The 27729-nt window shown below is 44.5% G+C and overlaps 2 protein-coding genes across 6 annotated transcripts; one reads left to right on the top strand and one right to left on the bottom strand.

Annotated features, from left to right (window-relative positions):
- The first annotated feature begins 140 nt into the window (after window positions 1–140).
- Window positions 141–5652, top strand: LOC115198179 (Y-box-binding protein 2-A). 5 transcript variants are annotated; one of them, XM_029759937.1, is made up of 9 exons: window positions 141–306; window positions 1609–1672; window positions 1873–1906; window positions 2122–2211; window positions 2520–2792; window positions 3032–3140; window positions 3279–3495; window positions 3588–3737; window positions 3907–5652. In XM_029759937.1, exons 1-9 carry the CDS (start codon window positions 228–230, stop codon window positions 4088–4090), a joined length of 1200 nt encoding a protein of 399 aa, XP_029615797.1. In that variant the 5' UTR covers window positions 141–227; the 3' UTR covers window positions 4091–5652. The 5 variants fall into 5 exon arrangements, with proteins under 5 accessions (XP_029615797.1, XP_029615796.1, XP_029615800.1 ...); XM_029759936.1 differs by having other exon boundaries at window positions 2122–2223; XM_029759940.1 differs by having other exon boundaries at window positions 2520–2768; window positions 3058–3140; window positions 3907–4069.
- LOC115198178 (solute carrier family 2, facilitated glucose transporter member 4) lies at window positions 5220–25873 on the bottom strand. Its single transcript, XM_029759935.1, has 11 exons — window positions 25841–25873; window positions 22802–22897; window positions 16422–16582; window positions 14248–14372; window positions 13899–14014; window positions 13447–13609; window positions 13008–13195; window positions 8606–8710; window positions 8095–8196; window positions 6684–6887; window positions 5220–6531 (listed from the first exon to the last, which is right to left on the bottom strand). The coding sequence occupies exons 1-11, from the start codon at window positions 25871–25873 to the stop codon at window positions 6307–6309; spliced, it is 1518 nt and encodes a 505-aa protein (XP_029615795.1). The 3' UTR covers window positions 5220–6306.
- Window positions 25874–27729: the final 1856 nt, after the last annotated feature.

The following is a 27729-nucleotide window of genomic DNA, read 5'->3' as shown; positions in this document are numbered from 1 at the left end:
CCTACCTGCTTTCACCGTCAAACGTGTCATTATTCGCAGCCTTGGCCCTTCCAATTGCCTTCCTTGCTGAGCCAATGAGACTGCTGGATTGGCTATTAGGATACCAATGAGGGCGTGGTTATCATCGGGAATCCCGGGAGGTTGTCTGGATAAAAAGTTTGCGGTGGTGATCTGAGCAAAGTTAAGACAAGAGGGGGACATTATTGGGAATCTGTATCCGTGCGAATATGACCGACACAGAAGCGCAGAGCGCCCCATCGTCGGCACCAGTGGAAGAACCGCCACAGCCGGAGAGAAAAATTATAGGTAGGGAAAGTATAATTACTAGTGGAGAAGAGACCTTCATTGACAGAAGTTTGAATAATTCGTTAGTGTTGTGTGTGTGTGTGTGGATTTGTCAAGGCAGCAACATTGGCCAGGTGTTTCAAATCAATGCGTAAAAGATGTCAGCTGGCTACAAATTGGGTAGGTAGAAAGTGCGTAGGCTATATTGTCATTGTCTTGTCAGTTTGTAGGTCTTGGGTGATGTTAATCAATTGGGGTAGCCCACATTACACACCCAGATCAAATTGTGCTGAACCTAAGCAGTTTCTGGAGTGTATCGTTTCTCAAGTTCCACGTCCATCTTTTACGCCCTGACTTGGGCTTCAAACAATTGGATTACATGTCTGCTCTATTATAGGACTATGACAATGTTGATACATTATTCAAGAAGCACGTACGATTTTTCAAATTACCCCTCGCTGGTTTGTGCGGTTGGTAATATGTGCCAACCTGTTTATACGCACTCGGTTTTTTATAAATGAATTAAAACAAATGTAGTTATCGACGTGGATGAATGTAGGCTAATGCTGTCAAAATAATAATCTAACTTCACTTTATCAGATGTCACGTTTTCCAAGACGGAGGTAATTCGTTCACAGGTGTAGGTCATTGATTGAAGTCTGATTTTCCCATCTGACAGTCCTTCGGCCCAAAATAATCACTTATCATACTTATTTGCCACGTTCTGACTTTCATAAAATGTTTTCTGCGTTGCGCAGTGGTGCAAGTTCTTTGGCTGAAGTTGCAATTCAACATTCCAATAGCGGTGGCAGTTACCTTTTTTGTTTTTAGTTGCAACTACTAGGCGTATTCATGTATTGCACTAACTACGATGTCGAAAAATGAACTGTTTTCACAGGAAACACTAGTCCCACTTACCCTAGTCCGTAGGTTCTAGTCAAGTATTGTTAATGATTGACACGAATGCCACATCCTGCAGCCTAGCTTGAAGTACTTTGGTTGATAGAAGTTGCGATAAGGGAGAACATTTTAAACATTGTTAATATAATACTTTCCCGTTAAGTCTTCAGATGCTATTCATTGATGGCCAAGTGACTTAAAGGTTTGACTTGAATTTGATAGTTGTGAATAGTATTTATCCGAAAGTCTGGGGATATTTCTTTTACTGACAACTGTTTTCTATGGTTTTACTTTTCGTTTATTGATGTGTGTGTGTGTGTGTGTGTGTGTGTGTGTGTGTATACAGGGCTCACCTGTAAAATACATTTGTCCCAGCATGAATCCCTAATAACATCAAGGTGAAAAAATACTTTGTTTTTGCAGCCACTGCAGTCCAAGGCACCGTGAAATGGTTCAACGTGCGCAATGGCTATGGCTTTATCAACAGGTACCATGTTATGTGCTAGACGGTGCCCCTGAATCATTTATTTTGTTTAATGTGGCAGTCTGGTGTGCAATTAAACTGTACACTAAAGGGCATTACATTTGTCACAATGCATGCGCTTTGTAGTACAGCGTTCTGACACTTTAACATGGATATGGTTTGTCATGGATGGATGGGATAACTGATGTAATTTTCCCCCTCAGAAATGACACCAAAGAAGATGTCTTTGTTCATCAGGTAAGCCCAGCAAGATTAAGTCCATGTCAGGAAGAGAACCTGCTGCTTATTACCACTGGGTCACATTCATTAATGCGCACTGTTTTACAATTGAAAAGGAGGGTTTCCTATTGGACCAGTTCAGGTAGTCCCTTACTGTTTCAGTCTGCTTTCTTCTGTTCGGTGCCTAGTGAATACAACCCTGTATCACATCACCCAATCCATCTGCTGTTTAGACTGCCATCAAGAACAACAACCCCAGGAAGTTCCTTCGCAGTGTTGGAGATGGGGAGGTGGTGGAGTTCGACGTGGTCGAGGCCGCCAAGGTAGGTAAACCTGTAAGGATGGGTTTTCATTTTATATCACCCTTAATTAACAAGCCTTAAAGCAAAGGTATCACAAATCAAATTGTGAATGACCTTTTCATGCCTCGGACTTAGTTGTAAGCCAAGTTCAGTTTTGCGCTGTAATGTGTGCAGCTTTCTACATTCGGAGAAATGTCAAATGAATGGGTAATATTGATTGTGGGAACTATCCTTCAATGTCACTAAAACTGTTTGAATTGCACATTGAGAATTCAATAACATTTTCATTGTCTTAAATATCTCTCCAACAAGCTCTTTCCCTCTCTCAGGGCTCTGAGGCAGCCAACGTAACCGGGCCTGGAGGCGTTCCTGTGAAAGGCAGCCGCTATGCGCCCAACAAACGTCGCTTCCGCCGCCGCCGCGTCTCCCCTCGCAGCCCTCGGCCTGATGATAAGGGTGACGGCACCTCCGTCCCCACCTCGGAAGGCGAAGGGGAGAATGGCAGAGGGGACAACGGTGGTGAACGACCTGCACCGCGACGACGCAGGCCCCGCCGACCCAGACGGGAAGGACAAGAGGTGGGGAGTAGCTGGATGGAGAAGGTGCATCCTAACAGATTAAACTTCCTTTCCCTCCATGTTGACTTATTTGAAGAGAAACAGATGGATAAAGTAATATGGTTAATGGAACTTACTACCAGCAATTTACTTCCACTTTAATTTACTATGAATATTGCTTCCTTCTGTCCAGTTTGTAAATGTCTGCAAATGGAGGGATGGGGTTGAGGAAGGTTGGACGTCATCCTGTGAATATCTGTTGTGTAATCAGTTATCTCCTTTAGTGTTGTGTTGTCTGGTCTCTCCCCAGGGCGAGTCAGGGGAACAGGAGGGAGCAGTGGAAGGCGACCAGCAGAGGCCGCCACCGCGCAGGTTCAGGCCCCAGTACCGCAGGTGACTTGCGACATGGCACTTTTTTGCTGGCAGATTTATTTGGGATGGGAGCTTAAAATGTCAAAGGCTCTTTTTGAGCCCATAGGCCTATTTGACTGTGTACATTTGACTTTGTCCCACGCCACCTAACCTTCTCAGGCCTTTCCGTCCTCGCCCACCCCCTGGAGAGGGTAAGCAGGATGGCAGCGCCCGCACTGAGAGGCTTGAAGGCCAGGCAGCGGACGGACAGAAGGAGGTGGAGGCCCAGGAGGCCAAGCAGACAAACGGGAAGCAGACCAATGAAGACAGCCAGAAACCCCGCCGACAGTTCAGCCGCCGCAGGCAGAGGAACTCGGAGTCGAACATTGTCTCTAAAGTGAGCCGCTCAGTGCTGCCTATGTAATGTTGCGACGGAAATTTTTCCCTCAACAATGCTACGTGACAGTTTCCACTCTGTTCATATCTTAGGATGGGACAGAGAAGCCAGCCTTGGGGCCTAGCAACCCCCCTCAGACCTCCAAGCCAGCTGATGTCAAGGCCTCCCCCAAGTCCTCCCCTAAAGGCTCCCCCAAGATGTCTCCCAAGTCCTCCCCCAAAACCATCCACAAATCACCAGAGGTAGGAGGCACCCCAAAGTCTTCAGTACTTTTATTTTTACTGTTTCTCTGGTCATAACTTGGCTGCTGAAGTCTTACTGTAGGTACTCATTTATGTAGTTTTGTCATTTTAATATAGATTCTTTGGATAGTTATGGCCAAGTAAGTAAAAAAAAAATCTTCCTTTCCAGGCACCTGCCACGACAGTTCCTGTGGTCGCAGAATGATGCCTTTGAGTGGATGGTGTCACGTGACCCCGGGCAAACGGTGGAACCCCACACTAAACTGATGCAACCTTTCAGGGATTGGGTGGAGGAGGGTTTAGGGTTACGCCTATTGCACTACTACAAAACCGCATCGTTGGCCATCTCGTAGCTGATGTCACGAGTATGTGACCATTTAGTTCCTCAAGTAATTAGTTAATTTTCTACATATGGGTTTTTAGAGGAATTACAAATCTTTTGACGGGATGGAAAGCACCAGGTGTGGATTATGCGGTTTGCTTTATATATTTTTTTGCTTTATAATTTTGGGACATTCTGGCATTCAATGAAAGCCCACCTATATTGCAGGTGTAATTTGGTTGCCAATTGAAGGCTCAAATCCTGTGGGACCCACTGCTTGTTTTGAGGTTGGAAGTTTTAAGTTGTGGCATTATTTTGTGTTCAGTTTCTTGTTTTAATGTCGGTCTCTCCCCTCTTGACATTCTGTCGGTCTCTCGGTAGGTCCTAGGGAACGTTAGACCCAGTCCCCCATCTAACAGTACATACCCACCTGACTTGTGTCGAACACTGTATATGGGAGGAGAGGAAGGGATATAGTGGGTGTTGTGTGTGTGTGTTTACAATTGAGAAAATACTCCTTTTTAGAAATTGAGGGGAAAAAGTGTAAACCTGCTTGGATGCCCAGATAAACCACAAAACCTCCAAGTTTTCTTTAATTGACTGAGAATGGGCAGAGCGGATACAGCCTCTATTTAAGTTTGATAACATGAAAGCAAAGCAGGTTTGAGTAAAGTGATACGGTCTGGGACCTGACACACCCCCCCCCCCCCCCCCAGATTCTAAAACATGCTGCTGCCCACACCCTCTCATAATCAAGGCCTGAGGCTGGTTTAAAGAAATACTGTAATTCTTTTTTTTGTGTGCTTTTTTGGAGGGGATTATGTGCGATGTCAGTTTATCAGAATGTCTATAAAAATCATGTTTGCAAAGACTACAATGCAGTTCTTTGTATGCCCACATTACTCAGTGCAATGTAAATGTCTTGGATCACATTTAGAGGGATTAAACAAGTTATTTAATTTCTTCAACTCAAGCTCCAGTAGCATCAAGAACAGGAGCCTGTTACATATTTCATCTAAACTATAACATGACTTAAGTTGCAGTATATTTGATATATGTATTTTGATACTTCTGGGGATGGTAATATATGAAATTACTCTGAAATGTTGGCTCAACATGTCTGTCAAATGGGGACAATTGTCACATGAACCACAACACACTTTTTTTTTGTCGTACTTTACACAAACCACAGGTCCTACTTGATACAAATCTTCATGAAGATGGTCACTCAAAACGGTACAGAATAGACAGCAAACAGCACATGCGTAGTTGTTTAGGGACAGATGGCTGCTATGGTATCAGAGGCCTGTTGCCATATCAACTATATAGGACTGCTTTTGGAAACCAGTAGAATAAATACTAGTAGTGCTCATTTGGGGCCCTGTCCCATTCAGAAACTGAAGATCTACTAAATACAGGATTTCCTCTCCGTAAAGTCTCTGTAGGCTGTGCAATGAGTCGCATGTTAAAACAGTCCACTATTTTGTGTCATCAAGTTTAGGGACACGAAGTGGGTTGCTAGCGGTGGCGTGGTTAGCCTGCTATAAGACTTGTATTAACTTTATCAGAAATAAAATCTCTCAGTCAATGCCACACGCCATAGCTTTGTAAAAAGGTATGTTTTTTGTCTTATAACCAGATTCTCTCCATCTCTGAAAACATCTGTATTTGTAGATAAAGTGCAGGAATACAAGTTTCTCCAAGTCTCTTTCCCTCTATCGAACATCTGTGCAGTCTCTCAGAATCAAATCACCCCCATCTGTACATGTACACCGGGGGTGGGGTAAATGCCTCAAGGTTCAGAAACATTCTAGTTCCTGATCACCCATTATGGGTTGCTCTGGTAATAAATCTCCCACCCCACTGACCCTTCACCCTTTCTGGCGTCTGTTCAGTTGGTGCAATGCTTTGTAATATTGTGCAACCTTTTCCTTGACTCAAATCCTGCAACCCCTGATTCTGCCAATATTTTTCACTCGTCTAATTTCCCAGTGGCAGCTATTGCATCAACTATGGCCCCCATTCCAAACAGATTCCACCTCCGTATCCCTCGACCCACACGCCAATGCCCCCCCTACTTGATATGCCTAGACGCAACTCGATAAATGGTGAAAGGATGTTTGGAATGAGGCCCAAGCCCACTCCCAGTACCATTTTTCTCTTCCTCTACCCCCTTCCCCTGCCCACCACCCCACAGTCTGTCTGGCCTCCTCTGCCTGCCTTCCCCAGTTGCCCAATGGGATCCCCTCAGTTGAGGCTCCCCTCCTCCCCCAGGTAATCCAGCTCTGTGCTGTGTTTGCCCAGCTCCATGTCCAGGTCCATATCTATCATGGCGGGTGAGTGTTTGCTGAAGGTGTTGGAGATCTGGTCGAACGTCTTCCCCCGTGTTTCCGGCACCCGGAAGAAAGTGAAGATGAGGAAGAATAGCAGGAGCGCGGCAAAGATGAGGAAGACATATGGCCCACAAAGCTCCTGTGGAGCGGGAGAGGAGGGAATATGTTCACTGATGTATCTTAAGACATTCATTCAACATTTCAACTCAGACACCATCCACTTCACTGATCAATATCCATTATATTACCATCCCAAAATTCCCCCAAAACACCAGTGACCACTGTACTTACAGCAACATATTGGAAGCCAAAGCCGATAATGAAGTTGGCTGTCCAATTGGCGAATCCGGCCACGGCCATAGCAGCGGGCCTGGGGCCTTGGGAGAAGAGCTCAGCCACAAAGAACCAGGGGATGGGGCCGGGGCCCACCTCGAAGAAGGCCACAAATCCAAAGATGGCCAGCATGCTGACGTAGCTCATCCAGGGAACACTGTCCTGCCAAGGGAAAGGAGACGGTTTTGCCAGAGGTACATGGTTGGTGAGTGGAGGACTGATCATAAATGACTGGAATGGTATCAAACACAAGGAAATCATGTGTTTGTGTCGATACCATTCCATTCATTCCATTCCAGCCATTACTATGAGCCCGTCCTCCCCAATTAAGGTGGTACATGCATAGAAATAGTCATTATGGCCTCATTGACTTGAATAGGGTGCCCCTTCTATACTGAGCAAAAATATAAACGCAACAAATTCAAAGATTTGACTGAGTTACAGTTCATATGAGGAAAAAAAAAAAAGCTAGGCGCATGGATCAGAAAACCAGTCAGTATCTGGTATGACCACCGTTTACCACATGCAGTGCGACATCTCCGTCGCATAGAGTTGATCAGCTGTTGATTGTGGCCTGTGGAATGTTGTCTCACTCCTCTTCAATTGCTGTGTGAAGTTTCTGGATATTGTCGGGAACTGGAACATGCTGTCGTACACGTCGATCCAGAGCATTCCAAACATGCTCAACGGGTGACGTCTGGTGAGTATGCAGGCCATGGAAGAACAGGGCCATTTTCAGCTTCCAGGAATTGTGTACAGATCTTTGCAACATGGGGCCGTGCATTATCATGCTGAAACATGAGGTGATGGCGGCAGATGAATGGCATTACAATGGGCCTCAGGATCTCGTCGCATTCAAATTGCCATCGATAAAATGCAATTGTGTTTGTTGTACGTAGCTTATGTCTGCCCATACCATAACCCCATCGCCACCATTGGGCACTCTGTTCACAACGTTGACATCAGCAAATCGCTCGCCCACACAACGCCATACACGTGGTCTGAGGTTGTGAGGCCGGGTTGAACGCACTGCCAAATTCTCTAAAATGACATTGGAGGAGGCTTAAGGTAGAGAAATTAACATTAAATTCCCTGGTAAAAGCTCTGGTGGCCATTCCTGCAGTCAGCATGCCAATTGCACGCTCCTTCAAAGCATGAGACACCTGTGGCATTGTGTTGAGACACAACTGCAAATTTTAGAGTGAAGTTTTGTTGTCCCCAGCACAAGGACCAACACTTTACATGTTGCGTTTATATTTTTGTTCAGTGTAGTAATTTTATGTTTATGGATACATTATTCCAGTCCACCAAAGTTTCCATTATGATTTTAATGTCTTATTGAGCTTGTTGGTATTCGTCTGGGACTGACCAATAGGGCGAGAGCCATTGTCATGACAATGGCGCAGCCGCACATTCCAGACAGGCCCAGCATGTGTAGTGTCCGGCGACCCGTCCTCTCAACCAGGAAGAGCTGTTGATTGGATGAGAACAATGTGACAAACAGGTCAGTAACAACAGGTCCGGGTCATGCTTGCTCATTTCTAATTGAGGCAAAACTTTGCAGATGATTCTGACTGAATTTTCCAACTGGCGTTTGCCTAAGGAATTCTCCAATCTAAAAGACTGTATTTTATGTAGGAGCTTTCTACAGGATGCAAACACAAAAGTGATGGCTTAACTAGAGAAGTTTGCATTTTAAAATCAAAGATCAACCCTCAACCCAATCAATAACATTAAAAAAAACAAATCATGACCTGGCAACCCAACTCTGGCCTATTTGGAGGGGAAAGTCTAGGTTGGGTCGACTCACTACGTTATCTTCTTTGTTCAGTGATAAAGGTGAAGAGTTAAACAGTAATGGAGGTGCCTGGTTAGCGTACCGAGACCACGGTGAAGGCACAGTTGATCACACCGGCTCCTATAGTGGCGTAGACAGGGCTCTGGACCCCTGCCTTCTGGAAGATACTGGTGGAGTAGTAGAAGATCTGGACAGGAGAGAAATAGAAGATGGTTGGTCAAGGAACGTGGTCGCTGTCTGAGTAATACTGACTAAATATGTGCCGAAAGGCAATATGGTTTGTGTAACGGTGGAATTGTCCATTCTAACACTGATTCAAATTGTGAAAATGGCCAAAGAGGATTGCCTGTGGAAGAGTTTGAACACACACACACACACACACACACACTTTCCCTTTGTTTTGCTTTATTTTGACAAACACAGCTTGTCTGGAGACTCAACACAGCAAGGTTACAGCAACACAGACAGACACACCCTGACACAAACTCAACCAGGTGTATAACACACATTGGGACATTCTACCATGTCTCAGAATAGAATAGTATAGACCAGAACATAATGCATAGAATATTGTAGAACAGAACTATGTTCTCTGACAGGAACTGCTTTGCACATTCTTGTTTAGTTAAAATAAAACAAAACAGTAAACACATACACAATCCATGTCTCAAGCCTTAACATTCCTTCTTTAATCTGTCTCCTCCCCTTTATCTACACTGATTGAAGTGGATTTAACAGGTGACATCAATAAAGGATCATAGCTTTCAACTGGAATCACCTGGTCAGTCTATGTCATGGAAAGAGTAGGTGTTCCTAATGTTTTGTATAGTCAGTTGAAAGCTATGATCCTTTTTGATGTTACCTGTTGAATCCATTTCAATCAGTGTAGATGAAGGTGAAGAGACATGTTAAAGAAGTATTTTTAAGCCTTGAGACAATTGAGACATGGATTGTGTATGTGTGCCATTCAGAGGGTGAAGGGGCAAGACAAAATATTTAAGTGCATTTGAACAGAGTATGGTAGTATGTGCCAGGTGCATCGGTTTGAATACGTCAAGAACTGCAATGCTGCTGGGTTTTTCAAGCTCAACACATTTCCATGTGTATCAAGAATGGTCCACCACCCAAAGGACATCCAGCCAACTTGACACAACCATGGGAAGCATTGGAGTCAACATTTGCCAGCATCCCTGTGGAATGCTTTCAACACATTTACATTTTAGTCATTTAGCAGACGCTCTTATCTAGAGCGACTTACAGTAGTGAGTGCATACATTTCATAATTTTTTTGTACTGGCCCCTGTGGGAATCAAACCCACAACCCTGGTGTTGCACACACCATGCTGGCATTGCAAACACCATGCTCTACCAACTGAGCCACAGGGAAGACACCTTGTAGAATCCATGCCCTGACGAATTGAGGCTGTTCTGAGGGAAAAAGGGGGTGCAACTCAATATTAGGAAGGTGGTACTATTATATAATATTTGGTATACTCAGTGTATTTGTTTTTATTAATAACATAACATATTGATAACATTTTTGGAGAAGAATCTGTCAACCCTATCTAGCTATGAAACGACCTCCACTCATCACTGTCAAACGCTCCCTGAAACACTTCAGCGAGCAGGCCTTTCTAATCGACCTGGCCCGGGAATCCAAGAAGGATATTGACCTCATCCCTTCAGTAGAGGATGCCTGGTTATTTTTTTTAAATGCCTTCCTCACCATCTTAAATAAGCATGCCCCATTCAAGACATTTAGAATCAGGAACAGATATAGCCCTTAGTTCTCTCCAGACCTGACTGCCCTTAACCAATACAAAAAAATCCTGTGGTGTTCCGCATTAGCATCAAACAGCCCCCATGATATGCAACTTTTCAGGGAAGTTAGAAACCAATATACACAGGCAGTTAGAAAAGCAAAGGCAAGCTTTTTCAAACAGAAATGTACTTCCTGCAACACAAACTCAAAAAAGTTCTGGGACACTGTAAAGTCCTTGGAGAATAAGAGCACCTCCTCCCAGCTGCCCACTGCACTGAGGATAGGAAACTCTGTCACCACCGATAAATCCACTATAATTGAGAATTTCAATAAGCATGTTTCTACAGCTGGCCTTGCTTTCCACCTGGCTACCCCTACCCCGGTCAACAGCACTGCACCCCCCACAGCAACTCGCCCAAGCCTTCCCCATTTCTCATTCTCCCAAATCCAGTCAGCTGATGTTCTGAAAGAGCTGCAAAATCTGGACCCCTACAAATCAGCCGGGCTAGACAATCTGGACCCTTTCTTTCTAAAATGATCTGCCGAAATTGTTGCAACCCCTATTACTAGCCTGTTCAACCTCTCTTTCGTGTCGTCTGAGATTCCCAAAGATTGGAAAGCAGCTACGGTCATCCCCCTCTTCAAAGGGGGGGACGCTCTTGACCGAAACTGCTATAGACCTATATCTATCCTACCCTGCCTTTATAAAGTCTTCGAAAGCCAAGTCAACAAACAGATTACCGACCAATTTGAATCCCACCGCACCCTCTCCGCTATGCAATCTGGTTTCAGAGCTGGTCATGGGTGCACCTCAGCCATGCTCAAGGTCCTAAACGATATCTTAACCGCCATCGATAAGAAACAATACTGTGCAGCTGTATTCATCGACCTGGCCAAGGCGTTCGACTGTCAATCACCACATCCTCATCGGCAGACTCAATAGCCTTGGTTTCTCAAATGACTGCCTCGCCTGGTTTACCAACTACTTCTCTGATAGAGTTCAGTGTGTCAAATCGGAGGGCCTGTTGTCTGGGCCTCTGCCAGTCTCTATGTGGGTGCCACAGGGTTCAATTCTTGGGCCGACTCTTTTCTCTGTATACATCAGTGATGTCGCTCTTGCTGCTGGTGAGTCTCTGATCCACCTCTACGCAGACGACACCATTCTGTATACTTCTGGCCCTTCTTTGGACACTGTGTTAACTACCCTCCAGACGAGCTTCAATGCCATACAACTCTCCTTCCGTGGCCTCCAACTGCTCTTAAATACAAGTAAAACTAAATGCATGCTCTTCAACCGATCGCTGCCTGCACCTGCCCGCCCGTCCAGCATCACTACTCTGGACGGTTCTGACTTAGAATATGTGGACAACTACAATACCTAGGTGTCTGGTTAGACTGTAAACTCTCCTTCCAGACTCACATCAAACATCTCCAATCCAAAGTTAAATCTAGAATTGGCTTCCTATTTCGCAAAAAAGCATCTTTCACTCATGCTGCCAAACATACCCTCGTAAAACTGACTATCCTACCGATCCTCGACTTCGGCGACGTCATTTACAAAATAGCCTCCAATACCCTACTCAATAAATTGGATGCAGTCTATCACAGTGCCATCTGTTTTGTCACCAAAGCCCCATTTACTACCCACCACTGCGACCTGTATGCTCTCGTTGGCTAGCCCTCGCTTCATACTCGTCGCCAAACCCACTGGCTCCAGGTCATCTACAAGACCCTGCTAGGTAAAGTTCCCCCTTATCTCAGCTCGCTGGTCATCATAGCAGCACCCACCTGTAGCACGCACTCCAGCAGGTATATCTCTCTGGTCACCCCCAAAGCCAATTCCTCCTTTGGCCGCCTCTCCTTCCAGTTCTCTGCTGCCAATGACTGGAATGAACTACAAAAATCTCTGAAACTGGAAACACTTATCTCCCTCACTAGCTTTAGGCACCAGCTGTCAGAGCAGCTCACAGATTACTGCACCTGTACATAGCCCATCTATAATTTAGCCCAAACAACTACCTCTTCCCCTACTGTATTTATTTATTTATTTTGCTCCTTTGCACCCCATTATTTATATTTCTACTTTGCACTTTCTCCCACTGCAAATCTACCATTCCAGTGTTTTACTTGCTACATTGTATTTACTTCGCCACCATGGCCTTTTTTTGCCTTTACCTCCCTTATCTCACCTCATTTGCTCACTTTGTATATAGACTTATTTTTTTACTATATTATTGACTGTAGGTTTGTTTTACTCCATGTGTAACTCTGTGTTGTTGTATGTGTCAAACTGCTTTGCTTTATATTAGCCAGGTCGCAATTGTAAATGAGAACTTGTTCTCAACTTGCCTACCTGGTTAAATAAACGTGAAATAAAAAAAATAAAAAAATAAATGATAATATATGAACTAAGTATGAAGTAACGGTGCATTACAGCCCATGTTTAACTAATGTGAACTCAGTGGTATGTTGTGGAGGCTTGTGGAGCCAGTCAGCTTTCTGTGTTGAAGGTAAACAGATGTAAACAGTAGGAAGGCCTGGTCAGTCTCTCCCAGAACCCCTAGCTGTCAGTCACCATGGCAACAGGTGCCTGTGAGATGATGGGAACTATATGGAACTCAGCGTTCAATCACCCAATCACCCGATAAAGTCCTGGACACGGCTACAAAGATCCTTAGACACACACACTCTTCCCCACTCTCCTCCCTCCTCTAGTACTCACAGCGTTGACCCCGGACAGCTGTTGTGAGAGCTGCAGTAGGATGGCGATGATGATGGGCTGCCGGTACATGGGGGAGCGGAAGAGCTCTGCGATGGACACCTTCCTCTCCATGTCCATCCTCCTCTTCTCCTCCTTCATCTCCGCCAGCATATCCCCCACTTCCTGTCTCCCCGTCAGCCTCCTCAAGCCTAGGGATGAGTGGGAATGAGAATCAGGCTGAGAATAGAACTTCAGATGGGTTTCAGAGTGTGTGTGTGGTGGGGGAGGCTGACTTGCTCTGGGGTTGCCCAGACTCCCTAGCCCCCCTGTTATTCAAACCCTGCCCCTGTTCTGCTTGTGGTCCTCTCCATTCATCCAGAAAGAAAAAGAGACAAAGAAAGGAGACAAGCAAAAGAAGCCATTAGAGAGTCCTGGTACATGGTCGTGACTGGATCCTCACCGCTCTTGGCGTGGTGCTCCTGGGAACGGATGATGTAGAGGAAGCGGGGGCTCTCGGGGCAAAAGGGCAGCAGCACCATCTGCAGGACAGTGGGCAGAACGGTCACACCCACCAGGACTGGCCACAACTCCTCACTGCCCAGCAAGGACTCCAGACCCAGGACCTAAGGAAAAGGTAGGAAGGTGGAGAAAGGGAGAGAGGAAAGGGAGAGAGGAAAGGAAAGTAGGGAGAGAGAGAGAGCGAGAGGGAAGGAAAGAGAGAGAGAGAGAGAGCGAGAGAGAAAGGGGAAGGAAGGAAGGAAGGAAGGAAGGAAGGAGAGAGAGAGAGAGAGAGAGGAGGAAGGAGAGAGAAGTTGACTACTTTAATACTTGTTCAGATAGATGTGTTGTGGAGAACAAACACCATTCTCTGGCCTGTAGAGAAAAATACATTGTGTGGTCTGAGAGCTGTACCTGTGCTATGAGAATCCCTGTGACGATAGCCAGCTGGTGGAGCGTGCCCAATGCCCCTCGCAGACTGGTAGGGGCTATCTCACCCACATACATGGGCACCAGCCCCGATGCCAATCCTGGGAGAAAGAGAATGAAGCTCCGATTCAGAAACTGGTACACCAAGGTGTGGAGAAAACCGAGCAGCGATAGTGGTTCCTATGAACTATTTCACTGGTCAGTACTGTTCATCTACAACCATAGAAAACAATATAGTCTGTCTACAACTACACCACTGAAAAGCCATTCAAACAGCATTAAACCACATCAAAACACATTTCTGAGATAGTCAATCTGCAGGATGAGTGCTGACCACAGTATGCACCGATGACGAATCGTCCCAAAATCATCATCTCGAAGGACCGGCTGAGCTTGGCCATGCCCATCAAACCTCCTCCGATGAAGGCAAACAAGTTGTTAATGAGCATGGCTTTCCTCCTGTCAGAATAAAGATAAATATATTAGTTATCATTGGTATACTAGAAGTAAATATGATGTACATTTCAAGTTATTAGTTGTTGGTTTGCAGATATACAATTGATATTTGTGAGTAGTGTGTGTTCTGCCAGTTAGACAGTACAAGAATAGGTCTTCGACAATTCCACCATTTAGCCTCTTAATGGCAGATCACAAAACAGAGATAATGCCTCTGCTGCTATATCCATGTTACAAAGTGTCATTGGAGAAAGTGTCACAGGCAGGGTTGGGGAGTACATGAAAGGGATTACAAAAAAACGGTAACTGTAATCCGTTATATTACAAGCAAAAATATTCTAATCAGATTACAGATTCTTTTGAAAAACTAGATGATTACCTCAAGGATTACTTTTAGATTCAGAAAGGATGTTTGATCCTTTTCTCAATGACATTCAAATCAGAATTAAAAAAAGGTGCGAGTTTAAGTTTGTTCCACCTGAGCGAGTCTGACCACAAGTCAGAGACCACTATGATGACACACCAAATATGTTTGATGGATCGCAGGAAAAGAGCAGGAATAGGCTTTTGTAGCTATGTTTTCCAATGGTGCGACTGCTGTCGGCATCCAAAGACTTTCCAACTTAAATAAACGCTTGGAAGTAAGGATGACAGCAGTGGTGTAGTCTACGGCGATACGGATATCACTTAGTATTGATATCTACATAGCACATTGATGTGAATCACACTGCTGCTCTCTCATTTAGCTATTTGTGATTCATGGATTGTGGTTGTTGTGGATGGCTGTTCGCTAATCTAAATGTATAGTTGATGGTTGAATTCAAGAAGTTTAAGCTGCCTATCAATCTTTGTTTTTGAAACCAGTGGACAGCCAGAAAAATGTGTTCTTGCAACAGCTGCAGTGAGGATCCCAGCCTATGGAATAAAAGTCTGGCTTCTATTACTCAGTCTAATTCATGCTGATAAAGAAAATGGACACGTACAAACTTGCACACTTTTGATAGACTTAAAGGGGCAATCTGTAATTTTGCCCACCATGAGAAACTCAAGTCTAGGGGGAAAGACCGGCTCAGGCTTTCTTACTCCCACTCTACTCCATTGGGATCCTCTTTCAATCACAGAGGGTTCTGGGTCTGTGTCCAGATAACATCCTTGCTTGGGTTACGATAGGAAACTGAGTCGAGCCACTGCCTCATAACACTTTCTCCCACTGACTGACACTATCCATAGGGAACCATGTTGGATCTGACCGACACAGTCACTCCCACTGTTTTTCCTATATATTTCTCTCTGCATTATTGGGAAGGGCCCATAAGTAAGCATTTCATTGTTAGTCTACAAAGCATGTGACAAGTTTGATTTGCTAACACTATCCATAGGGAACCACGTTGGATCTAACTGACTGACACTATCTATGGGGAACCATGTTGGATCTAACTGACTGCCACTATCTATGGGGAACCATGTTGGATCTAACTGACTGCCACTATCTATGGGGAACCATTTTGGATCTAACTGACTGACTGACTGACTGACACTATCTATATGAAACCATCTTTATTTAACTAGGCAAGTCAGTTAATAACAAATTTTATTTACAATGACAGCCTACACCGGCCAAACCCAGATGACACTGGGCCAATTGTGCGCTGCCCTATGGGGACTCCCAATCACAGCCAGTTACGATACATCCTGGATTTGAACCAGGGTGTCTGTAACAATGCCTCAAGCACTGAGATGCAGTGCCTTACACCGCTGCGCCACTCAGGAGTGCTGACAACTATGCATTACGTGGGTGTATCAGTGTGTAGGTCTATGTGTGTACATACTAGCCCTAAGTCTGTGAGAAAGTGAATACATCTCTCTATGTACCTACATCTATGCAAAATAAAAAAATAAATGTGCTATGAAGTTTACAAGTGTTTGTGTGTGTGTGTGTGTGTGTGCTTGTACTTGTGTGTATATGTGCATTATGTGGGTGTGTGTGTGTCTGTGTGTGTGTGTGTGTGTGTCCGCTCTCGCATGCATACATGTGTGTATCATCTCTCCTACCTCCCCAGCCACTCTGAGATGACGCCCACACAGAAGGAGGAGATCATGCCGCCTATAGAGAAGATGGCTACGGACAGGGACCACAGGGTTGTGAGGGTACTGCTGGGGATGGGCTCTCCATACCGATGCACCCATGTAGCGTTGTAGTCCGCTTCAATGATCTGGACAGGCAGGAGAAGAGATATGAGACATTTAATAGAGCTAATATTTTTCCTTAGGAAGACTATAGCCTAGTCCCAGGTCTGTTTGTGTTGTCCCAGCACGACAGTGACCATAGGAGTTGGTAAGACACAAACTGATCTGGGAACAAGTTAGGAAGACAACAGTGTTAAGATAACATTTCTTTAGTTGGTTAAGTTGGTTGGAGCGTTGTGCTTCCTTACAGCACCAGAGTTGTTGGTTTGATTCCTGCATTTTGGGCTCCCGAGTGGCACAGCGGTCTAAGGCACTGCATTTCAATGCAAGAGGTGTCACTACAGTCCCTGGATCAAATCCAGGCTGAATCACATCCGGCTGTGATTGGGAGTCCCATTAACCGGCGCACAATCTGCCCAGCATCGTTGGGGTTTGGCGGGGTTAGGCCGACATTGTAAATAAGAATTTGTTCTTAACTGACATGCCTAGTTAAATAAAGGTTAAAAAAATGTTTTATTCATTTCAGAGTGGATAATATTTGGTTGAGACGTTGATCAATGAAATTACAACCTACATTCCATTGTGTTTCATCGAACAGCGGAACCAAACGACCTGGATTGCAGTTCTCGATTCTGTGTAGGTTATTACAGCAGTTGTGAAGATCTCCACAGACCTGCAACAACCTATGCATGCTATCTTGAACATGCACGATTTACTGTATTACAGAAGTAATACTGAACTGTGTTTGGTTGACAAGGCAACCAAATATTAACATTTAAAGGAGATGTATCTACTGCATGGATAGTTGCATCTGAGCAACTGGCTTAATCCCATTCTTGAACATTTATTTTTGGTTGAGTTGGAGACGTGAATCCAACTTAGAATTAGTTAACTTGTCGACAAGTTAATAGGCTATTTATTATATTTCAAAAGTGATACTGAATTGCGTTTGGTTGTCAGCACAACCAAATATCAACATTTGAAGGAGATGTATCTTCTGCTTGGATAGTTCCATCTGTACCACTGACTTAGTCTGGCTTTAATTCTAGTTTGTCTACAAATTAATCATTGATATGTTGGATTCAGGTATCCATCTCAACTATATCAAATCAAACTGTAAATAAAGTTTGATCCTATTCTTTTTTGTGATATCCAATTGGTAGTTACAGTCTTGTCCCATCGCTGCAACTCCCATACGGACTTGGGAGAGGCGAAGGTTGAGAGCCATGCGTCCTTCAAAACATGACCCTGCCAAGCTTCATGACACACTGCTCACTTAACCCTGAAGCCAGCTGCACCAATGTGTCAGAGGAAACTCTGTATAACCGAGTCAGCCTGCATGCGCCTAGCCCACCACAAGGAGTCACGATGAGACAAGGACATCCCTGCCGGCCAAACCCTCCCCTAACCCAGATGATGCTGGGCCAATTGCACACCGCCTCACAGTCACGGCTGGCTGCAACACAGCCTGGGATTGAACCCGGGTCTGTAGTGATGCCCCTAGCACTGCAATGCAGTGCCTTAGACCGCTGCACTACTCAGGAGGCCCTTAGTCCTATTCCTGAGATGGATACCTGAATCCAACATATTAATTATTAATTTGTAGACAAACTGGAATTAAAGCCAGACTAAGTCAGTGGTACAGATGGAACTATCCAAGCAGAAGATACAGCTCCTTCAAATGTTAGTATTTGGTTGTGTTGACAACCAAACACAATTTAATGTAACTAAATATCATAACATTTGAAATCAACCAAAGCTTGAAACCCTAGGCCTATTTAGGTTTTAAGCTGCTGCTTTTATGATAATGGTTATAACGTTGAAGATCTGATGTTGTTTTAAAGGTACAAATTCAACATATTGTATACAAGGTTAAAAATATGTAGACATTTTGTTACTATGGTTACTATGATGACATATCCCGTGGTTAAAATTTTACCCTCAAAACAAGTTGATTACTTTTTTACAAATCCAATGTATTTTCTACATAGATTCCACATCACAATACGTTGACAAATTACATTGAAACAATATTAATTCAACCATTTTGTGCCTAGTGGGATGGCATGGGCCACATATAGTGAATCTAGATAGTAAGTGTGTGCTAGGCCTAACAAAGTGTTACTTATTTCTTGAGATAAATACTTTGGTAATGGAACAGAGAGAAATATGCTTTGTGTGAATACTGTTCTGTGCAGGCCAGCTATAACCACAACCCAAAACTCTGTGCCTCTTGGCTGCCAATATGACTAACTTCCTACTCATTAATCCCTTACCTAGGCAGGTAGCCTAGTGGTTAAGAATGTTGGGCCAGTAACCCAAAAAAATATATTGGTGTGCCTTTGAACAAGGCACTTAACCCTAATTGCTCCTGTAAGTCATGCTGGATAAGAGAGTCTGCTAAGTGACTAAACTGTAATTTAACACAAATAGATGTCAGTTCAGTCTAAAGGTTGTTTTGGGCCTGAGGGTTTCGCCTGGTAAATAGATAGCACAGGGGCAAAAGTTTTGACACTGTGAGTTAAGAGGGTCAAGGGACCGGGACTCATGACCAGAGGAGCCACGTCGGTTGTAAGGCCCCTCTCGTAACACAACTCACTGACTCCAAGTAAGTTCCTCTGTCTGACTCACTCACTGGCTGTATCTAAATACAGGTACTAACAGTTGAATGATACTGCTGTCTACCCACAATGCAATATATGCAGCATGAAACTATGCTACATTTGATATAATGTGCTCTCTCCATGACATAGACTGACCAGGTGAATCCAGGTGAAAGCTATGATCCCTTATTGATGTCATTTGTTAAATCCACTTCAATCAGTGCAGATGAAGGGATGGAAACAGGTTAAAGAAGGATTTTTAAGCCTTGAGACAATTGAGACATGGATTGTGTATGTGTGCCATTCAGAGGGTGAATGGGCAAGACTAAAGATTTTGGGGTATGGTAGTAGGGGCCAGGCGCACCGGTTCGTGTCAAGAACTGCAAGGCTGCTGGGTTTTTCACGCTCAACAGTTTCACATGTGAAAAGGGGGTGCAACTCAATATTAGGTAGGTGTTCTTAATGTTTGGTACATTCAGTGTATTTAATGTATGGTAGCTGACATATGTTCCAATATATTCTCTATATTAGTAATTAGCAGATATATGTTCTGACATATGCCACTTCCACATCAAAACCCCATGACCCAACCCCGACTAACACATTTTACGAGAAGGGGTCTTGAGGATAGTGATCTAAGGGCATGTCTAGATAGCAGCGAGAGCATCTAACTATATCTATATGGTTCAGGAGGCTGTACTGGACATCCCACTCCGAACACGACACCATCTGCCCTTGACTCTGTCTCGGCGTGAACCCTCTGCGAACCTTGTGAGTGTCGTCGCCCCCCCCCCCCCCCCCCCCCCCCCCCAAAAGCCCAAAATAGCCCCTTTTTCCCATGGCACCAGAATCACTGCCTTAAACCCCTCTGCCTCCGATTGCACCCCTCAGCTGTGAAGGATACCTGAGATGGGGGAGGGGGGGGCAGTAGAGGGTGTAAATAGATGTGTGAATTGTGAAGGCTTGCAGATGGGTGAGGGGGTGGAGGGGTGAGGAGGGGGCAGATGGGTGAGGAGGGGATGAGGGGCGAGGAGGGGATGAGGAGAGGATGAGAGGTGAGGAGGGAATGAGGGGTGAGGAGGGGGATGAGGGGTGAGGAATGATGAGGGGTGAGGATTGGAAGGAGGGGTGAGGGGGGATAAGGGGATGAGGGGGAGGAGAGCTGAGGAGAGGTGAGGATGGGGGGTATTTTTGGCAACGCTGTGTGTTTTGTCATGCAGCATGTGGTGCACACACCCCCTGGTGTTGACATTACTCAGATGTTCCCCTGGACACCCCTCTCTCTTTCTGATCTTTCCCTCTCTTGCATCCAATCTATTTCTTCCCCGCTCTCTCTTTATCCATCTCCTATTCTCTAAAAGTACATCCTCACTCTCTCTATTCCCCCTTTCCCTCTTTCTCTATTCCGCATTTCTCTCTCTCTATTCTCCCTTTCTCTCTCTCTATTCCCCCTTTCTCTCTCTCTCTCTATTCCTCCTTTTTTTCTCTCTCTCTCTCTATTCCCCCTTTCTCTCTCTCTCTCTATTCCTCCTTTCTCTCTCTCTCTCTATTGCCCCTTTCTCTCTCTCTCTCTATTGCCCCTTTCTCTCTCTCTCTCTCTCTCTATTCCCCTTTCGCTCTCTCTCTCTATTCCCCTTTCTCTCTCTTCTAAATCCCTCAATGTCTTTTATCTTCCATCTCCCCTCAACTATTGACATGTCGAGTCATCGACCAAGTTTCAATACGTAATTGTTTGTGCTAACATAAGGATGTTGCTTTTAAAACATATAGGGCTGGTTTTCCAGTCACAGATTAGGCTTAGTCGTGGACTAAAAATAGCTTTCAATGGAGAACTCTATTGAAAGCTGTTTTTTAGTCCAGGACTAGTCTTAATCTGTGTCCAGGAAACCGTCCCATAGACTGTACTGAACTGTGAAAGGGAGAAGTCATCTATGGTGTACAAATACACTCTATATACAAAAGTATGTGGACGCCCCTTCAAATGAGTGGATTCGGCATTTCAGCCACACACGTTGCTGACAGGTGTATACAATCTCCATAGACAAACATTGGCAGTAGAATGTGACACCATCACAGGATGCCACCTTTCCAGCAAGTCAGTTTGTCACATTTCTGCCCTGCTAGAGGTGCCCCCGTCAACTGTAAGTGCTGTTATCGTGAAGTGGAAACGTCTAGGAGCAACAATGGCTCAGCCGCGAAGTGGTAGGCCACACAAGCTCACAGAACTGGACCGCCGAGTGCTGAAAGGCGTAGCGCGTAAAGTTGTCTGTCCTCGGTTGCAACACTCACTACCATGTTCCAAACTGCCTCTGGAAGCAACGTCAGCACAATAACTGTTCGTCAGGAGCTTCATGAAATGGGTTTCCATGGCCGAGCAGCCGCACACAAGCCTAAGATCACCATGCACAATGCCAAGCGTCGGCTGGAGTGGTGTAAAGCTCGCCGCCATTAGACTCTGGAGCAGTGGAAACGAGATCTCTGGAGGGATGAATCACGCTTCACCCTCTGGCAGTCCAACGGACGAGTCTGGGTTTGGCGAATGCCAGGATAACGCTACCTGCCCAAATGCATAGTGCCAACTGTAAAGTTTGGTGGAGGAAGAATAATGGTCTGGGGCTGTTTTTCATGGTTTGGGTTAGGCCCCTTTGTTCCAGTGAACGGAAATATTAATGCTACAGCATACAATAACATTCTAGACGATTCTGTGTTTCCAACTTTGTGGCAACAGTATTGGGAAAACCCTTTCCTGTTTCAGCATGACAATGCCCCCGTGCACAAAGTGAGGTCCATACAGAAATGGTTTGTCGAGATCGGTGTGGAAGAACTTGACTGGCCTGCACAGAGCCCTGACCTCAACCCCATCGAACATCTTTGGAATGAAATGGAACGCCGACTGCGAGCCAGACCTAATCGCCCAACATCAGTGCCCAACCTCACTAATGCTCTTGTGGCTGAAGCAAGTCCCCGTGTTCCAACATCTAGTGGAAAGCCTTCTCAGAAGAGTGGAGGCTGTTATAGCAGCAAAGGGGGGACCAACTCCATATTAATGCCCATGATTTTGGAATGAGACATTCGACGAGCAGGTGTCCACATACTTTTGGTCATGTAGTGTACCTGGTCCTTAGAGAAAACAACAACAATAATCGGTTTTAGAAAAGGTCATGCTAGAGGTATTAATTCCCAGGTCAGTTCTTAAACAGCAACTCTCTTTGATGACTCACTCATAGAGCACAGAGAGCTGTTTTCAGTCGCTGCCCTTTATCAGTTGAAACGGTGAGACTAAGCTTAGCTGGGTGGAATCAAGGGGACATCTGTTCAAATGCCAACTCACTACCTGTCTCAGGTAGTTTTGCAGCCACACTCACCTATCAGTGTGTGAAATGAAATGTGAGACAACACATTGAAGAGTTCTTGGTTAACAGTTATTCCGATTCTGAACCGTCTCACCTGGTTTTGAAGTGTATTACACTGAAGTATGCAACCGGCTGAGAACCATGGTTCTGGCACTAGCATCTATGTTTGCAGACCCATGTTTCATGATAACACTTTTGGTGCAAACATGGCATCTATAGGAAATTCTAAATCCCAATTTGCAGAACTCTGTATCAATAGCTCTGGTTGATGAGTGCAAGTCGATCTTACCTTCTGAGGAGCGTTGATGACACCTATGTTGTACCCAAACTGAAAGGAACCCAATACAGCGGTGAACACTGAGAGAGCAAGGGTTCCGGTCACCGTCTGTAGAGCACACAAGAACACAACACCTCACTGTTACCATGATGCAATTGTGTGATTGTTCATAAAGACATTGTGTGAAGGATGTGGAGAAGACGGACCATCTAGAAAGGTATGGTTTGTTGCACAGACAATGTCCTGTCCATACACAGACAATGTCCTGTCCATATACAGACAATGTCCTGTCCATACACAGACAATGTCATGTCCATACACAGACAATGTCATGTCCATACACAGACAATGTCATGTCCATACACAGACAATGTCCTGTCCATACACAGACAATGTCATGTCCATACACAGACAATGTCATGTCCATAAACAGACAATGTCCTGTCCATACACAGACAATGTCCTGTCCATACACAGACAATGTCATGTCCATACACAGACAATGTCATGTCCATACACAGACAATGTCCTGTCCATACACAGACAATGTCCTGTCCATACACAGACAATGTCATGTCCATACACAGACAATGTCATGTCCATACACAATGTCATGTCCATACACAGACAATGTCATGTCCATACACAGACAATGTCATGTCCATACACAGACAATGTCATGTCCATACACAGACAATGTCATGTCCATACACAGACAATGTCCTGTCCATACACAGACAATGTCATGTCCATACACAGACAATGTCATGTCCATACACAGACAACGTCATGTCCATACACAGACAATGATGAAACTGCTGTTGTAAGATGACCATGGTCTCGACTGTTAACAAGCGTCTATATTTTGGGAACTCTCCTGTCTTAGTAAAGGCCAAGAATACACACCATCAGACACACACACACACACACACGCACAAACAGACCCCACCTCCCTCCAGACACACCTCTCTAATATCCACTATATATAACTGTGGTACTAAATGAGAAAGGATCTTTGTAGCCATGTCCAGGACTTTCCTGTGTATCGTGTGATTGGGTGACTGAACGATGAGTTGCCTATAGTTCCCATCATCTCACAGGCACCTGTTGCCACGGTGACTGACAGCTAGGGGTTCTGGGAGAGACTGACCAGGCCTGCCTACTGTTTACATCTGTTTACCTTCAACACAGAAAGCTGACTGGCTCCACAAGCCTCCACAACATACCACTGAGTTCACATTAGTTAAACACGGGCTGTAATGCACCGTTACTTAGTTCACATCCTATCATAGCTAGATAGGGTTGACAGTTTCTTCTCCAAAAATGTTAGCAATATGTTATGTTATTAATAAAACATATACATGGAGTGTTTACTGTTTTATTTCAACTAAACAAGACTGTGCAAAGCAGTTCCCGTCAGAGGACATAGTTCTATTCTACAATATTCTATGCGTTATGTTCTGGTCTATACTATTCTATTCTGAGACATGGTAGAATGGTTCATTAATAAATGTCCCAATGTGTGTTATACACCTGGTTGAGTTTGTGTCAGGGTGTGTCTGTCTGTGTTGCTGTAACCTTGCTGTGTTGAGTCTCCAGATAAGCTGTGTTTGTCAAAATAAAGCAAAACAAAGGGAAAGTGTGTGTGTGTGTGTGTGTGTGTGTGTGTATATATATGTGTGTGTGTGTGTGTGTGTGTGTGTGTGTGTGTGTGTGTGTGTGTGTGTGTGTGTGTGTCCCACATCGTACAACAAAGAAAACATTTCTAGTCTAAAGGCAAGAGTCACGCTCTATTTCACTTCACAGAACGTGCTTCACTACATTTCAACTGTAGCCTGCATATGTAGAACATATTGGGAAAGACGGAAACAAATGGGACAGAGTTGAGGTCAAGGCAAGATAATATTGTTTCTCACTGTCTCAGATTCTGTCATCAGCAACCAATTTAAACGTACCGGCATCTGGATACAACAGTTTGGTGATGTGTTTTTTTGCTATTGTGCCATCAATCACGCTGAAATCCTAGTAAGTCTAAGAAGAATGATTTTGAATTAAAGTGTCAGTAACCGTGTTGGCGTCAGCTGTGGTAAGGAACAAGGTACAGGTTGTACTGGATGATCTACCAACCAACCCATATTCACCTCAGCCCTGATCAGTAAGCACGCTGGTCTCTCTGCTGATCAAGGTCACTATATAGGACCAATAAAACTAAGGGCTCTCATGTCCAAAATAAAGGTTGACGTTATGTTTTGTCAATCTTCCAGAAAATAGAACATGATGTTTTGTTTGATGTATGAATAGCAATTGTTATAATTATTCTAATAACACAAAATGTCAAATTTCATTTCACTCTCAAAATAAACACTATGTCTTGTTATATTTGACGGGCACTAACAAACACAGCAGTTGCTCTGTCCTTATTTTGGTCAACCATGTTGTTGTGAACCACGTCATAGATCACAAGATTCTGCAGTGGTATTAGTGACCGTTTGCTTGGATGGAGTCATCATTGTATGCACAGGCGTCAATTCAACTTCATTTCATTGAAATTGCATGGAAACAACTTTGATTCAACCAGTGTGTGCCCAGCGGGATTCAATGCCACTGGCGGACCAGTTATTTTGTCAGGTGACAAAAAATCGATCGTGCACTCAGAGGAGGATGAGAATAAACAGATAAAGAGAGATACTTAGACACATATATACTGGGATAAGAGTGCGTGATCGATTTTTCTTTTTTCTAACGAGAGCCTAAAACTTGGATTATAAAATATAAACAATAAATGCATAATTTGATGAATAGATAAATTGATAATTATGCTTTTACAGTCGTAGAAAAAGGTTTTAAACAACAAAATATACATTTTAAATCACACATTATGCAGAGACATGGGCTAGACTACTGACAATCAGTGTCAATAGCAACCTGTGATTAAATTCTACTTCATCCATCATAGGCTACTCAGTGTTAGTGCGCATGGAAACATTTCATTGCAATTTACTTATTGCAAATCAACTATTTTCTTATAAAAGCGAGTGTTGTTTAGATTACCTCCCCTCCGAGTTGCTGAAACCCAGCCGGCATGTCTTTGACAGCGCGAGACACAGATTACAGTCGGTGACAGTTGTGTCCCGCTCCCCCGCGCGCTATCCCAACTGGACACCACGTGAGAAAAAGCCAATTGGAATAAGGACAATAAACCTGGTACTTGTATTAAAAGTCGAAAGGAAAAGTAAAACTCAAGACAAAAACTGGAACCAAAGTGAAAACCGACGAGGTGGCGATAGTTCTAAATGTTTAACTCTACGTGTCCTCTCTTTGAAGTTTGTGGAGCGTCTGGGTCCAGTTTGAATATAATGACATCAGTACACCGGCGCACAACTCTCTTGGTATTTTCAAACGACGGAGAGAAGGTGCGGAGGGGACGAGGGGCGACGGGAGGGCGTTTTAGCCGCCCCCTACTCTTGAAGGCCTGTCACAGAGGTTGTCTTTTGGGGTGAGACGGAAGCAGAAAGCCATGTCTTGACCTTATACACCATTGGCTGAAGTCAAGAGGAGCGCTTCATCAGCATACAGAATAACCACCATCACACTGTAACTTCTATGGGGTCTGCACTGTGGGTCTGTCAGATTACATGAGTGGCCTAGATACAGTATATTAGACATATAGAAGCTGAACAGCATGTGCAAAGGAGACAGTCTTGATGGATCATGCCATTGTTAAATTCAGTTAAAAAGCATTATTTTAAAAAGTGCGGTAGCCTAGTTGGTCTACTTTTAAATTAATTAATAATTAATTGATTAATTAATTAATTCCTCTTCAACCTTAACATGTGAATTTTTCCACCACCATTAACAATGGTTATAATTGGGTGAAGAGACACGTTCATCTTATTGATTAGATTGAGACCTGCAGTGGCTGAAAAATGTACATCTATAGAAAGGATTACATATGCTTAGATATGTAGCCCATTCCTCTGCAGGGGATGGTGTGCAAAGGCTGGATGCCTGGACCTTGGGAGAAAGCCAATGTCCACCACCACCAATCTGGACCTATGACTCAACACTTCTTCTGGACAGCCAGATGGGCTTGTCTGCACTGCCCTGGCAGTCATTCTGTCTTTCCGCTATTTTAGAACACATGCCAAAAGGGTGACGCTCCCCACCAGTACACCACAGCTAACTCACCCCATCCACCACAAACACTTCCCTATTTCACACCAAAATATGAATCCTTCCCAAGGCAATCAGTGGGCCCTAAATTTGGAATGTACCACTTGGGTTGGCGAAGTAGGGGTGGCTGGGGAAATTGGGGACAGCTAGCAGGTGTGAATTGGGAGGTGTGTCTTGGTAGGGGTTATGAGGGGCAAGGCAGGACCTGCCAAAAATGCAATGGAAAAATGTCTGGACTAGATCTATCAATCCAACTCACCCACACCCTCTGTGAACAAGCTCGCATCTCACCCCACTTTCCCTTCATCACATCTTCCCCTTCCCCCCTCCCCTCTATCATACTCTAATCTAAGGCACAAATTGAGAAAGAGGAGCTGAACCTGACACCATCGTCCAAAGCCAGGGCCCCAGGCCAGTGAGTCATGTGTATGGCCCACACTAAATGAGGAAGAAATTCTATACCAGGAGAACAGTGGCTTAGGACCTCCAGACCACATGACATGCACTCTTAAAAAAAAGGGTTCCAAAGGGGTCACAATAGGAGAACCCTCTGTGGAAAGGGTTCTACATGGAACCCCAAAAGGTTCTACCTGGAACCAAAAGGGTTCTACTTGGAACCCAAAAAGGGTGCTTCAAAGGGTTCTTCTATCGGGACAGCCAAAGAACACATTTATGTTCTAAATAGCACCTTTTCTTTCTAAGAGTGTGTGGGTCTATGTAGACCTACATACCTGTATCCCGGGACAAACAGACAGATAATACACAGT

This window comes from Salmo trutta, chromosome 8, assembly GCF_901001165.1.
Source record: "Salmo trutta chromosome 8, fSalTru1.1, whole genome shotgun sequence".
Taxonomy (NCBI): Eukaryota; Metazoa; Chordata; class Actinopteri; order Salmoniformes; family Salmonidae; genus Salmo; species Salmo trutta.
The sequence above is the reverse complement of the archived record's forward strand: the minus strand, read 5'-3'. Positions and strand labels throughout refer to the sequence as shown.